At 41.4% G+C, this 15,413-nt stretch overlaps 1 protein-coding gene across 1 annotated transcript; it reads right to left on the bottom strand.

The window, feature by feature from the left end:
• Window positions 1-4,131: 4,131 nt before the first annotated feature.
• On the bottom strand, window positions 4,132-15,343 carry gss (glutathione synthetase). Its single transcript, XM_082518435.1, has 13 exons — window positions 15,104-15,343; window positions 14,677-14,818; window positions 13,158-13,303; window positions 12,919-12,994; window positions 11,782-11,921; window positions 9,317-9,433; window positions 8,926-9,006; window positions 8,730-8,807; window positions 8,536-8,605; window positions 7,398-7,592; window positions 7,173-7,254; window positions 5,355-5,544; window positions 4,132-5,230 (listed from the first exon to the last, which is right to left on the bottom strand). Exons 2-13 carry the CDS (start codon window positions 14,812-14,814, stop codon window positions 5,107-5,109), a joined length of 1,437 nt encoding a protein of 478 aa, XP_082374561.1. The 5' UTR covers window positions 14,815-14,818; window positions 15,104-15,343; the 3' UTR covers window positions 4,132-5,106.
• Between the last annotated feature and the right edge of the window lie 70 nt (window positions 15,344-15,413).

Raw genomic sequence — 15,413 nt, 5'->3', positions numbered from 1 at the left:
GAAATTCACCTCGCGGATTCTTCCACTGACCGCTGCGGCTCACCTGCACCAGGGTAAACCTCCGCCTACCCCACTCCTGCTTTACAGGTGACAATAGAGCAAAAGGACCGCTAGTCTTTGATTTTATTTATTTTCTGCTGTGATCTGATGTGAAAGACTGAGTGTAAACACAAAAAAATATTTTATTTTATGTGCTGGAATGTGCAGAAAATAGGTTTAAATGTTAAACAACAACAACAAGTGAAAAAGCACAACTTCACCCATCTCCCTGCTACCCAAAACCTTTCTGCAGAGAACCCAGCGGTCCCGTTCCCAGCTGAAAAGTGTGTGGAAGCACTGGACATGCTGAAGGTGGAGTTCAGTGTGCGATTCCATCAACTACATGTTCATGCAAAAGAAATCCGTCTTTTCCAAAACCCCTTTGTTGCCGACAACGATGAAGCCCAATAAATGTTTACATTTCAGCAAACCTGCAATCGTCACACTTTTTCTGTTACAAACTGACCCTGGCCCCCCATCAGAGAAGGGAAAAGTTATGTGGCCCTCACTGGAAAAAGTTTGGGGACCCCTGCACTACACCATCAAACACAGCGGTTACTGTGAATGAGCAGCAGCAGCTAGAAGATGTGGACAGGTTCATGTACCTGAGTTGCACTTTTAGCAGTGATGGGGACGTGGAGCATGACGTTAATTGGGAAAGCATGGGCAGCCTTTCAACGTCTACGACCTATATGGATGACCACCGCACTGCCTTTACCAACCAAGTTGCTGCTCCTGAAGACCATCGTTATACCGACGGCACTGTACGTAGCGGAGACTTGGAAATCGACTGCAAACATCAACTGCCATCTCGACGTCTTCCAACAACGTTGTCTTCGACGGCTGCTCAAGATCACATATCGGGATCGCTTTGCCAATGGGGAAGTATATCGCCATGCGGGAGTAGAGCCGCTCAATGTCCAAGTCACCAAGCGTCGCTTCAGATTTGCCGGTCACATCCTTCGGCTACCGGACCCGGGACCTGCCCGTGTCGTGGTTCTTTGGAACCTGAAGAATGGAAAGAGATGGCGAGGAAGACCCAAAATAACATGGAGGAGGACTTTCCTTGAAGATTTACGCTCAGCCGAACTGGGATGAAGCAACAACTGCCGCGATGGACCGAGTTCAATGGCGCTCTCTTGTCGCCCGATGCGCGGGAGGATCTAAGTCTAAGTAAGACACCTGTCAAGCCTAAGATACAGTATATCATCTCATCCTAATTAATGTTGAAAAAAAAAGCTTGTACTTGTCTTATTATATACTTTTTGTACACATTAGTCTGAGTCCAATAATCAAATAGGCTGATCGGAGAGTACTATGAAGAAGTCAAATATGGTTCGATTATTATACGTTTCTGTCTTTCATTTATTATCAATGAGTTCAAAGTCAAATAACTTCATGATTAAAAAGGGCAAAGCCTGGTTCACTATTTTGCTTTTTATTATTTAGTGTAGTATCTATCAATACCAAGTGAATACAGGCTGGTATCGCTGATAACAATACTGATACTATTCAATAAATAAGGTGGATGCGTTATTGAATTGCCAAATCTCAATTAATTTTCATGACCTTAAGTGTTTTTTGTGATGTTTCCTTTTGTATTATTAAATAGTTAAACCCAGGACATAATTAGGACAAAGTTTATAATTATATAGAAAATGCTTATAGAAAATTAATATTCTTCATCTTAAATAAAAAGTGCACACAAACCAGTAAACAAATTAAAACAAACAAGTACAGTCCACAGCATTGCAAACAAGAGCGGAACTTAAAGTAAAGAATCGATCTCACCAGGCTAGTATCGATCCGATACCGATGCCGACTGGGTATCGATACAATCGATATTTGGGTCGATCCGCCCACCACTAGTTTATTAGTCAAAGAGTCAAGAGACCAGCTCACAGACAGGTCAGCTGATACTGCATGATTAGATGTCCAATCAGCTGAACTGTCACTGCGGGGTACAGCCCAACCACACCAGGATTACTTTTGTCAGTATTACACTACTGGGTATTTAAACCCGTCCAACTTCACTACCCTCTATTCCTTGCAGCTTCAGCTAAAAATGATAGGAAGAGATACAAACCTGTTTGAACGACAAACAGCTGCTATAACACTCCATGTAACACTCCCAACTTCAGGAGATTTGTTTTTTCAGATGTTTAGAGAAATGCACCGTTCCTGGAAATACTGCAATACCAGATTCATGTGTGGAGTGGACGGAGCAAGCCCCTATTCCAGTGCTGTCCAAACCCAGGCCTCGAGGGCCGGTGTCCTGCAGGTTTTAGATGTGTGCTTAATCCAACACAGCTGATTTAAATGGCTAAATGACCTCCTCAACATGTTTTGAAGTTCTCCAGAGGCCTGGTAATGAACTAATCATTTGATTCAGGTGTGTTGACCCAGGGTGAGATCTAAAACCTGCAGGACACCGGCCCTCGAGGTCTGGAGTTGGCCAAGCCTGCCCTATTCCACTTCCCCGTCCTTAAAATCAAGTTAATATGTGTTCACACGTTTGTGAAGAAGAGAGCTATCTAGCTAAAGAATCAGTAGTATCCATCAGATATTTTATGCTAACACAATGTATACTTACCTCGTGTAGCAAAGAAATCCTAAGGTTTCACTTTAATTGTCTTCAGAGAACATGTTGAAACACATTCAGAGAGAACTGAAAAAGTTAGAAGTCTTCCTCCATGATATCAGGGTAAGTTTTGCCTTACTGAACAATTATTTGGTGAGGTTTAATACATATTTAGTCAAAATGTGTACAAAAAATGTGTAAGTCACACTCAACAAGCACCAAGGCCAACCGAGCTCCAAGATCAGTGTGTCCTTAAAAAGCACAGGGAAAAAATGTACAGGAAGACGTGTGATATTTATGAAGTGCAGTGTGTGCCACTCCGGAAGCGAGAGCACGAACCATGTATTTGCCTTTGACAGTGTATAGAGTTTCATTTGCTTGTAGTACTATTCTCTTTCATTGTGACATAAGTACTTTCGTGAAGGTGTTACATCTAGTACTGTGCAAAAGTCTGAAGCCACATCACATAACCTCTGCCAGGGAGGTTGTTAGTGTTTGCATCTGTGCCTGATATTCTGTCATATTGTCTGTAAATAGGATTACTCAAAACTTTTTAATGAATTCAGATACAAAAATAAAAAAAATTTAAAAAAAAAAACCTTGTGGGGGTGTAGTGTGGGCTCAAGTGACCAATCCGTTTGATTTCACCCAACATCCACAGAGGTTTTCAAGGTCAGTGTCATGATCTGTTGGTCAAAAATTGACAAAAAGCCTTATAATTTAGAAAGTATGACTCTTAAAAGTGTACTGTGTATTGTCATCATGTAGAAAGTAGTGTATAAACATATGTCACATTTGACCTGTGACCTCTTCGTTAATAAATTGATCTGAAGGTCGAAGTGCTAGTAATGCCATATAGAGCTATTTAAAACCATGTTTCTTACTGCCAGTTTGACAGCATATAGACATATGGGAACAATTTATTTAAAAATGAATTGAGTTTCTTATTTCCTTCTAACTGTCCCATCTTACTCTTGTTTTAGTTTTTTAAATACATTTCCTGAAAAGTCCACAATTTCTATGATCAGACATGTGAGACTGATCTCACTAGATTAGATTAGATGAAACTTTATTAATCCCTCAGGTGGGTTCCTCCGGGGAATTCAGTTTCCAGTAGCACTGACAGAAGTTGCATGTTACAGATACAATCAAGGGGAATCAGAGCAGAATTTAAACATAAATATACCATATATATATATTTAATATATAATATGGATAAATAGGAATACCTGTGGATTGCACATTTGAGTGAGTCTATTGCACAGTCGAATATAAGAGGAAATATTGTGAATATTGCACAGTGTAAAAAAACCCACTACAGCTCAGTTGTTCCCACTCTCCTTTGTCCCCGTTTCCCCTCCCTCTCTCCTCCAACGAGGAGTTAAACAGCTGGATGGCGTTTGGGACAAAGGAGTTTTTAAGTCTGTTGGTTCTTGACTTTGGGAGAAGCAACCTGTCGCTGAATAGGGGCTACTTGGGGCTAGGGTTAGGCAAATGAACAGAGAAGAAAGTCCAGCCTTACAGTCATAACATTTATTTTTTTCATTTACATCATACTGGATATTATTCTTTGGTCCACAAAGTGCACCAACTTCAGCAAGTTATCTGTCACTGTACTATGCAATTAACAGGATTAACCCTTCAATGCCTAGAAGAAGAAAAACTGAACGTCCTTCACATGATCCAAAGTGGGCCATTCAACAAGTCCAGAACCTGGAACTGTTTGTATACTTAATAATATATTGCTGAGCTTCTCTAAGTTACAGTAGCTTGTGTTAGTATGTGTACACAAAGATTATAAAAACACAGAATAAAATTGTAAGAAGTCATCAGTTGATGCAGTTTAAGGACACTTGTTCTTCTGTGCAGTCTCATCTGGAGCTCACGTTTGTAGTTCATGCCATCGTGACAAAAGACGTCCATGAATGCACTGCTAACTGCTCTTCAACCTTATAAAATTAACGTGCATTTTGATTATGAACCACTTTTACAAAACCAAAAGCTTCACTGTCTTTAGTGATTTATATGTCTAAAAAAACGGGTTCAGTTTGTAACTGAGAGAGCGGCTCAGTGGCGCTGAATTATATTTCCAATAGAAACACAATTTCATATGTTGTAGTAACAACACACTGCCACAAGATGGCAGCCTAGGCCTACTTTACCAAGTGACAGAGCCTTGAAAGAGTGACAGTGACACTTTTTATGAACTCATCTGTAATGTGTCACCTTTTCTGTAGAACGAAGAAGTGCTTCCCTTCTTTTAAAGTAAATACAGGCTTACAAAGATCCTCTAAACATGTTTCTGAAATAATCCTAAACACAATCATTAATTCAAAAATGCAAGAAACAATTTATCTAATCACTCTTCTTCACTTAATTACTGAACTTATTAAAAAAATAAACAAAGACTTTTTCTTTTTTTTTTAAAGAGACATTTCTGCTGTGACTTCACTGTGGTTTGTATGTGCAGGCAGGAGTGTGAAATCTCAGAACAGCAGAGGATTGTCGAGCACGGCCACTCCTGCTGCGACGCCCCCGTCTGAGTGTTCTGAGCTCTTGGTCCTCAGCAGATGGCCCACACACTCATTTGTCACCATGTCTTTACCCTGTCTGTAAGAAAACAAAGAAAAGGCTAAAATTAGAAACAACCACTACACTGGGAATCTGCAAATACTTCTAAAAAAACAGCCACAAACAAAATGCATTTAATATCAATGCAGTAGTGGTCACATACCTTACATATGCTCCAAACACTCCCAGTTCACTGAGACAGTTGCTTATTTTCAGGGGGCTGCCTTGTCTCATCAGGTAGTTCCTTACAGGGGTTGGATGGATTTTATCCATCAGAATATAGGCTGTACGCTCGGTACTCTCCTTCACTTCTTCCAGGACCTGGCAGATCTCTGATCCATAAATGTTGTTACCTAGAAAAACAATTCTACACTTAAGTATAGATAAAATGGACATGGCTAGATAGGAATTATTTCACATTAGCAGATGAGCAAACTTTTGTAAAACACTTTTTAAAATTAGTGAAGAGAAAGTTCAGTTTTACCCAGTGAACCACACCTGGCTACACCCGGCCAGTCTGACAGGCAAATGGAGAGATCTTTATTTGGCTGGGTTTTTTCCTACTTATGTTGGATAATGCTAGCCTGCTTGCTAGTACAAGCAAGTTGCTACATATTTAGAATAAAGAAATATTAAACAAATACTGCCTCAAGTAGTCTTTCTTTCAGATGCTCCCTTTAGGGGTTGCCACAGCGGATCATCTGCCCCTTTGTCATGCTATCCCTAACATCCTCCTCTGTCACACCAACCCTGTGCATGTCCTCCTTCACCACATCCATCAATCTCTTTGGTTTTTCGCTTCCTCCTGCCTGGCAGCTCCATCTTCAGCTCTGCTACCTCCAGCCCAGCCTCCTGTCTTTTTGTCAATGCCATTGTCACCAAACCATACATCATAGCAGGCCTCACTGCCATCTTGTAATCCTTCCCTTTCACTCTTGCTGCTATCCTTCTGTCACAAATCCCCTCTGACACTTGTCTCCACCCACTCCACCCTGCCTGCACCCAACTCTTTACTTCTCTTGTGTGCTGTCTGTTGCTGTGGATAGTTGACCCCAAGTATTAAATCTCATCTACCTTCACTATCTCTACTTCTTCTATCTCCACCATTATACCTGCCTCCCTCTGACTCACATACATGTATTCTGTCTCGCGTCAGCTGACTTTCCTTCACCTTCTCTCCAGAGAATCTGTTGTGCTCTTTTCAGCACGAAGCCACACTCCTGCTCACTGAACGTCACCTCTCATTTTCACCTAGTCTCAGCAACTTTGTCCCAAAGCTTCTTGATTTATCCTTCTGTAGTTACTACAGCTTTGCACATCTGTCTTGTTCTTGAAAATCAGCAGCAGCACACCTCTCCATTCCTCGGGCATCCTCTCAGTCTCTGTTAAACGGTCTGGTCAGATTGCCCTCTCATCTAACTCCCCTCCTCCATCCTCCTCTCTCTTTCATCTTCTACATTCATCAGCTCCTCAAAGTTCTCCTTCCAGTTCATGTGTAAAATTACTGCTAAAATAGCTCATATGAACCCTGATACTGACCTAAGTATTTATCAAAACAAATGCTCTGATATTACAAAGAAAACTAATGATTGCTTTTTACAGTATTAGCCCAGAGTGATGTAAGGCAGGGTGGTTAGTCAGCCATAACCTGCTGACAACTTGTATCTGGTAGCTTTTTCACATCCTGATCAATGTTGTTGTCAAGTGTGTCTCATACACACTATTATCTCAGTCACAGTACAGCATGCATGAATCACAGTAGATACACAGTAATGCAAAACAGCAGGCAGTCATGTATGTGTCGTCACTGTTTTGACTGAGGCTAGCTCATACGTGGAATGAAGCAAATACTGCACGTGTGTGCAGATCCATGCACTGCTTAAACTTCCCGAGTTTAACAAATGGTGAGCAGCAAACACAAGTTCCATCATTTGCTTCTGGTGTTAACATCAAGTGTGCTTTATTAAAAAGTTCAGTTTACCTCCTCCTTCTCGCTGAGGCTTCAAGACAAACCGCTCTGGTGCTGCCAAGGCCATTGACACTGTTTTGTCCCCCTCTGGACCCTGTAGACGAGCACAACCACAGAGAAATAAATGAGAGGAATAAAATGTGAATGATATTGCTTACACTGAACATCAACACCCAGGTGAGGATTATCTAATGCCAAACTTTCCAAACAATGAAAAAATCGTGTGCTTTTTCTCACCATGTCTAGAGTGTAGAGGCCGGCGAACGTCGCTCGGATCTGCTGCACAGCTTGAGGCTGGTCCGGGAAGAACCTCTCCAGGACTCCGGGTCTGGCGAGCACTTGCTGAACCTTCTTGGTACCAGCCAGGTGAGTGCTGATATCTGGACACTTCACAGCTCGAGAGCGCTCCATGAGGAGACGAGCATCCCAGCTCTGTAATTGAAAACAGACAATGAATTCTCTGCTTGTCTTTTTATCTTTAGATGATTTTCCAGCATAAAATAGCCTCTATCATTTCACTAACTCTTGGAATCTTATTTCACTGCTGCTAATAACGTTTTACACACTGTCGCAGGTTTTTTTTAGCTTCGTTCGTACAAACTTTCTCGTGGTTGAGATTCCAGACAAAACAGCCAGCACACCGACCAGCAGAGCGTGACAATAGTTGGTTTATATTATGCTGAGATTTGACAGAGACAGAAGAATGAAGGAGAACAACACAGAGTCACACTATCAAAGAGAGCCTGGACAGTAAATTCAGCAGTTTGGCTTAAATTTGCAAACTGTTTTAACTCGTTATGTCCAATTAAGTGTTGGTTCCATGGTGCTCGCCAGTTTTCCTTCACTTCCTGTTCCTGCCTGCAGAATTAACACACAGCTGCACGTATCTACACACAATGTTGCAGAGAACATTGTGGCTCAAGAGTTGGCAGTTTGTCTTGTAATCGGAAGGTTGCCGGTTCGAGCCCCGGCACCAACAGTCTAGGTCGCCTACTGGTGGTGGTCAGAGGGCCCGGTGGCGCCAGTGTCCGGCAGCCTCACCTCTGTCAGTGCGCCCCAGGGCAGCTGTGGCTACAATGTAGCTTGCCATCCCCAGTGTGTGAATGACTGAATGTAGTGTAAAGCGCTATACAAATACAGGCCATTTACCATCTAATCACCCATTCAGACTGACAAGGCGACAGGTCTGTTGTCACTTATATCAGCCAATCAGGGCTAGACTTGGTGTTGCTAGGCAGGGAAAGAAATAAACTGGATGATAATGACGTTCTAGTTTCTCATGAATACGAATCATTTTAAGTAAGTCTGCATGTTGCATGTTTCTAACTAAACTCTAATGTAATCTTCCATTCTGTGTGCAAATCAAAAGTTGGACCTGTTCAGAAGTGTAGTTGTCAGGCATGTAACCATTCCTGAAATACACCACGGCGACCTCTTTGCCGTCCCTGAAGTGAAAGCGACATAAAAGACACATTAAGGACCACTGCTATGCGTAACACAGTTTTTGTTTGAGAATAATACACTTAAATAATGTGTCAGTGCATTGTGAGCTGACAGAAATCGACTTACACAAAAAGCCTCTTGTCCTGATCAAGGGACCCTGCTTTAAAGACATCTTCAAACCGCAGTCTTATTACGTGAATGTTTCTGAAACACGGCATGTTGGTGAAAAGCACAACTCTTCAAATGCTTTAAGATAATGTTTTAACTTCCACACAAAGAAAACATGCAGGTATGAGAGCTCTAACCCTTCACACACACCTACCTCTTCCAAAGTTCATACTCAACGAATCGCTGATCAAAGATATTTCTCTGGACGTCTTCCACAAAGAACGCGACGACTGCTCTGCAACGACAACAACTGCATCTCAAAATTTCTGGACTTTTGGTTCTCACGGTTTTGATTTTAACTGAAATGATTTGCTTTTTGGTGCCCCATACTACCAAAACTGTCACTGGCCTTTGTTGTCCTGAAGAAATGTTTGTAATATTATGATGCACTGAGCAACCACACCAGCAGAAGCAGTGTTTGAATGTACAGCTCCACTGGCAAGATGTTTTATTCTGGATGTACTAATTAATTCATCATGTATGGTGACATAATTAGACCAAGTGAATAAAGCAAAGAGCGATCGATGGATGTACTTCATTCTTACTTCTCTGATCCATAGAGCTCCCAGGCTTTGGCAATAGCCCTGGCCAGACCAGCTGCAGGATTATTATCCAGGATACGCTCGCTCTCCTCCAGCCTGCCGGCCATCTTCAGGATATGTCTGTCAAGCAAGATTGTAAGCACTCTCAGCAAACCTAATCACAGCACATTATCATTATTATCATCATTATTTCCTGACCATGCCTCGAACAATCCAGTCTCACTCTAAGTCGCCTGTGACGCCTTAAGATGAGCATTTTCGCTGCCATCATCTTGCCACCTTGAAACTGATAAACTGAGGGAAATTGTACAGCCATAGGCTAGCAACTTGTCGATCAATCCTGCCTTTTATAGTCTATATTAAATTAACTTTATATTGTATTTAATAAGACATGACATTAATGAGCCTATAAACTCATAACAGGGGCATTTTCATGTAGACGTCTATACAACGGAATATCTTTCACAACCACAAGAGGCGCCCCCCCCTGGCCACTGAAAAGAATGCAGATTAAAAGAACTTCTGCAGTGGCTTCATTTTTCAGACACAAAAGCTATGTCTATCTTTTATACAGGGTGGGCCATTTATATGGATACACCGTAATAACATGGGAATGGTTGGTGATGTTAAAGTCCTGTTTGTGGCACATTAGTATATGTGAGGGGGCAAACTCCTCAAGATGGGTGCTGACCATGGTGGCCATTTAGAAGTCGGCCATCTTGGATATAACGTTTGTTTTTTCAATAGGAAGAGGGCCATGTGACACATCAAACTTATTGGTAATGTCACAAGAAAAACAATGGTTTGCTTGGTTTCAACGTAACTTTATTCTTTCATGAGTTATTTACAAGTTTCTGACCACTTATAAAATGTGTTTAGTGTGCTGTCCATTGTGTTGGATTGTCAATGCAACCCTCTTCTCCCACTTTTCACACACTGATAACACTGCAGGAGAAATGCCAGCACAGGCATCCAGTATCCGTAGTTTCAGGTGTTGCAGATGTCATATCTTCACACCATAGACAATTGCCTTCAGATGATCCCAAAGATAAAAGGGGGGTCAGATCGGGAGACCTTGGGGGCCATTCAACTGGCCCACGACGACCAATCCACTTTCCTGGAAACTGTTCATATAGGAATGCTCGGCCCTGGCACCCATAATGTGGTGGTGCACCATCTTGCTGGAAAAACTCAGGGAACGTGCCAGCTTCAGTGCATAAAGAGGGAAACACATCATCATGTAGCAATTTCAAATATCCAGTGGCCTTGAGGTTTCCATTGAAGAATGGACCCACTATCGTTGTACCCCATATACCACACCAAACCATCACTTTTGTTGTTCCAACAGTCTTGGAGGGATCCATCCAATGTGGGTCAGTGTCAGACCAATAGCGGTGGTTTTGTTTGTTAACTTCACCATTCACATAAAAGTTTGCCTCATCACTGAACAAAATCTTCTGCGTGAACTGAGGGCCCTGTTCCAATTTTTGTTTTGCCCATTCTGCAAATTCTGTGCGCCAATCTGGGTCATCCTCATTGAGATGCTGCAGTAGCTGGAGTTTGTAAGGGTGCCATTTGTGAGTAGCTAATATCCGCCGAAGGGATGTTCGACTAATGCCACTCTCCAGTGACATGCGGTGAGTGCTACGCTGTGGGCTCTTGCTGAATGAAGCTAGGACACCCACTGATGTTTCTTCATTAGTGACAGTTTTCTTGCATCCACATTTTGGCAAATCCAACACTGAACCAGTTTCATGAAACTTAGCAAGCAGTTTGCTAACTGTAGCATGGGAGATGGGTGATCTCGTAGGGTGTCTTACATTGAAATCTGCTGCAATGACCCGGTATCACCAGATATTAACGCAATTTCGATCCGCTCCTCACGTGTTAACCTCTTTGACATGTCAATGGCTGTGAACTAAGAGAAACTTGTAAATAACTCATGAAAGAATAAAGTTACGTTGAAACCAAGCACACCATTGTTTTTCTTGTGAAATTACCAATAAGTTTGATGTGTCACATGACCCTCTTCCTATTGAAAAAAAAAACGATATATCCAAGATGGCCGACTTCTAAATGGCCACCATGGTCACCACCCATCTTGAGGAGTTTGCCCCCTCACATATACTAATGTGCCACAAACAGGACTTTAATATCACCAACCATTCCCATGTTATTATGCTGTATCCATATAAATGGCCCACCCTGTAGATTGTTTATAGCTGTATTAAATCCCAAACCTACTGACAGCAAAGCAAAGAGATTGGTGTCAACTGTAAGGGAAATAAAGGAATGTGGGGTTTTTATTTATCTTTTTTTTTAAATAAGGGTAAAGTAGCTGTGTGAAACGGTGGCTATAAAGATGACAGTAAATATATTTGAAGGTCTTGGCCAACATGATCACTCTTACTGCTGAGTTCTAGTGGCTAACCTACAGAATATGGGTGACACATAAATGACCTGCTTACCTGTGTACATCTGGCGTGCGCGATGAAAGGCCTCCGAAACTGGCAGCAATGGTGTTGATCTCTATCTGCTTTAGCGATGGCGTGTCATTCTCTCTCTGGTCCAGCATGTAGTCAGACCGATTGAGACCCAACACAATGGACTGTAACAAAGGCAAAGAATCCCAGCTGCAGCATTTGGTCACTTTATAATCCATTAATAGATTTTTATGGTCCCAGCTACACTGTTGTAAGAACCTAATGGTTTTCTTCATTCTATGCTACAGCAGATCTAAAGATGTCACAGAGTTTTAGAAAATTGTGAAGAACTTTGTCAAGCAATAAAGCAAAACAGCTGATAATTGAAACAAGATTTTAGTTTTAGCCAAAATATAGCTTTTGCCTCTCACCCCTCTCCTCCCTGTCGTTCCCTGTCTTTTTTTCTCATAAGAAATCTCTCAGGATTTAATGGCTAGCATACGAAGCCCAAAAAGAAAAGAGCCTGCATCATCGTTCCATTTCTAACTTTTTAAAAAATTCCCTCCAAAAATGGCCCCAAAAGAAGCCAGATAGAAAGGTTTTCATGGTGAAAATACATAGTGGTGAAGGTAACCCAAAACAGCCAACACCCCAAAGGAACAGATAGGCTGAAAAATCATTCCTGTAAACGTTTACACAACCTCACACCTGCAGTGATGACCCAAGATGTTCATTCTACAAATACTCTATTTGAAATCCAATCTTCCTTAACTAGAAACTGTTTGATTTTTTATACACTCTTTCTTTTCACTACTTTTGAATCCTTATTGAGTGCAAGCAAACAGCTTTGTTGGATTTAGCAACACACCAAGGCCTTAGAGCCCAAACAGCTCAAGTACAATGATGATGGGAAATGGAATGATAATTATGCAGCACTTTGCTCTAACTGAAAGGCGCATTTTACTGCAAACCCTATTCACCCAACCACACAAAAGCCTCCAAACTGCCTTGTCTAACTTCGCACACACTGGATGCACTGGGGGAAACTCAGGGTTCATCATCTTGCCTAAGAAAACTGGAATCTGGACAAACTGGGTAATCAATCCGCCAAACTTCCAACTTACAGACTCTGCCTCCTGAGCTCCCCCTAACACCAGTGTCATCGGGGCTGTGCTGACGTACCTGTGACCTGCCTTCTTTAAGGATCTGTTGGTGGATTTTGAACAACCTTGCAGTGAAATCATCCACAGCGATGGTGCTGTAAACAGACACTTTGTTCAAATCTTGTCAGCAGGTTTTTCATCACAGTGTATTCATTTTGAATTAAACTAACAGGTCATTTGAAGACAGACTTCAGAGACTGTGACAATAATGAGTTTTTTTCTTCCAAACCACATACATGAGGTCATAATGCATCCTACCTAGCCAAAGCTTCTTGTAGGAAGTCTGCATCCTGACTAATCTTGTCCACCAGGGTGTTGTAGTGTGTTTGCACTGCCAGAGCCTGGGAGAATACAGCTTTAGGTACAGGTGTGGGGAACAGTGTGAATGGAGCAAAGGAGACCACCTGAAAAACGAGATGTAAAATGTGAGAAAAGAATGCTGACCAGGGGAAACAAAACAAAACAAACAAAACTGTTGGACAAACATTGGAGATGGCTTGTGGACTCAAAACACGGGCTTAATAAAGATCTCTCTGAAATCCTCTGCCCTAAGGCAGAACAAATTCCTAACATGACTTCACATTCAACACGGCCTTTTCATCAGCAACGGTTTAACATTCCACTGGTATGTGATCTTTGTTGTTGAGGCTTATTACCTAACATATGAATTCTGTTAAAGATGCTGAAAAAAATGTTTACTTACTTTTTTTTTTTTTAGTTTAAGCATTTATTTAAAGTATAACTACTTCACTACTTTGCTCATGGCCATTCAATCACATTCAGCTAAAACTGGACAAACAGATTAAATCAGTTGTTAAGGTCAGTCTCATTCAGTTCAGTATGATTGAATTAACCCTTTGTTTTAAAGACCTGCAACTGGTCATACGCTATATTCCCAAAAGTCTCCGTCTGGCAATCCGATGGACGACTCTGGGTTTGTCCGTTGCCAGGAGAACTGTGCATTGGTCTTAATATGACATCTATTACACGTTTGCAGCTGGTCTAAAATACTGTAGGTTACCTATTAATGGCTAAAGAGAAGCAAGACCAGATTACTGAAATTTTAGCCTCCCTTCACTGGTTACCTGTTTGTTTAAGAATCAGTCAGTCAACATGTTCCCAGTAGTTCCATAATCCAAAAGCAACAAGGGAACGTGCTTTGTTACGTGGCTTCACTAAACCTAACACCAGGAAAAGTATAATATTACAAATATACACTACATGTTACAAATATGTAGCGTCTTCCCCTGAATGAATATTTTGAGGAAATGTATTCTCATGGTCTGTAGCTTTACTCTTTCAGGTGCAGTTGTTGGATGGGGCAAGAATGAATATAATAAGACGATTCAAAATCATACCTGAGCAGACTTGCAAATTTTATATGAGTTTCACAAGTACACATTCCCTCTTTAAGATTATATAACTATACTAACACTTATCCAGCAATGAAAAACCAGTGAAAGTGCTTCTACATGTAAATGGTAAATGGACTGTTTCTTATATGGTGCTCTTCTACTCTACCTAAGCACTGAAAGTACTTTATACAACTTGCCTCATTCACCCATTCATACAGGCACTTTTTTCTATACTTTTTATATGTGTTTTCTATCTAACATTCACACACATTCACACAACTTGTGGATAGTATCTTGCCCAGTGACATTTGGCATGCAGACTGGAGCAGCCAGCCACGATCAATGACCTGCTCTACCTCCTGACCTACAGCCACCCCTCAATGCTACAACCGCTACATGCTACATGTGTGTATAATTCGCACCTCAGATGAGTTGGGGGTCTCCTGGAGCCTCATTAGGACACCCTGTGTAACGGCTGAGTCTTTTGCCTCCTCTGCCAATTTTTTTATCAAAGCCGAGTTCATCAGCATCTCGTCTGGTAGCCCTTGCGCCATTCTCATTCACCTGAAGTAGGATAACCAAATAAGATTACTATTACTGCTAACGTTATTACCGGAGTGTTTGCTCATCACTTAAATTTCCTAAACTGCTTTAAATGATACACATATACATATACACAATACACAAGCGTAAATACTAAAATAAATTATATTTAAATAACAATAATTACAATGAAACACGTCATACATCGATAGTAACATTAAACAATACATTAAACATTTTCTTTTCTGTAATAATCGTGTTATAGGATAGTTTATAACATCAAAACAACACATGTGGCTAACTTACCTGCTTAAGTTTTAACCAGGTCGTTTAACACCGTCTGTTAGCAGTCACCGGTAGTAGAAGCTAGTTAGCCATCAACCTAGAAGGTTCCCTTGGACTGTGTTCTCATCAAGTACTTGCACACTTATGCAGAGAGCGATTAAGACTGCCACCCTTTACCTTCCACGGTGCATCACAAGACCTAACCGGAGCATGTACACACTTCAATCCCTGACGCATAAACTAGATGAACCGGCTGAACGGCTACTACTAACCAAAGCTGATTGGTTGACCGGGGAGCTAACCGGAACCACATGCTTCGCTTAGCCAATCA

Source organism: Aulonocara stuartgranti (genome assembly GCF_965226115.1).
Source record: "Aulonocara stuartgranti genome assembly, chromosome: 20".
In the NCBI taxonomy this organism is placed as follows: Eukaryota; Metazoa; Chordata; class Actinopteri; order Cichliformes; family Cichlidae; genus Aulonocara; species Aulonocara stuartgranti.
Note: the sequence above shows the minus strand (reverse complement) of the source record. Positions and strands in the feature narration are given on the sequence as shown.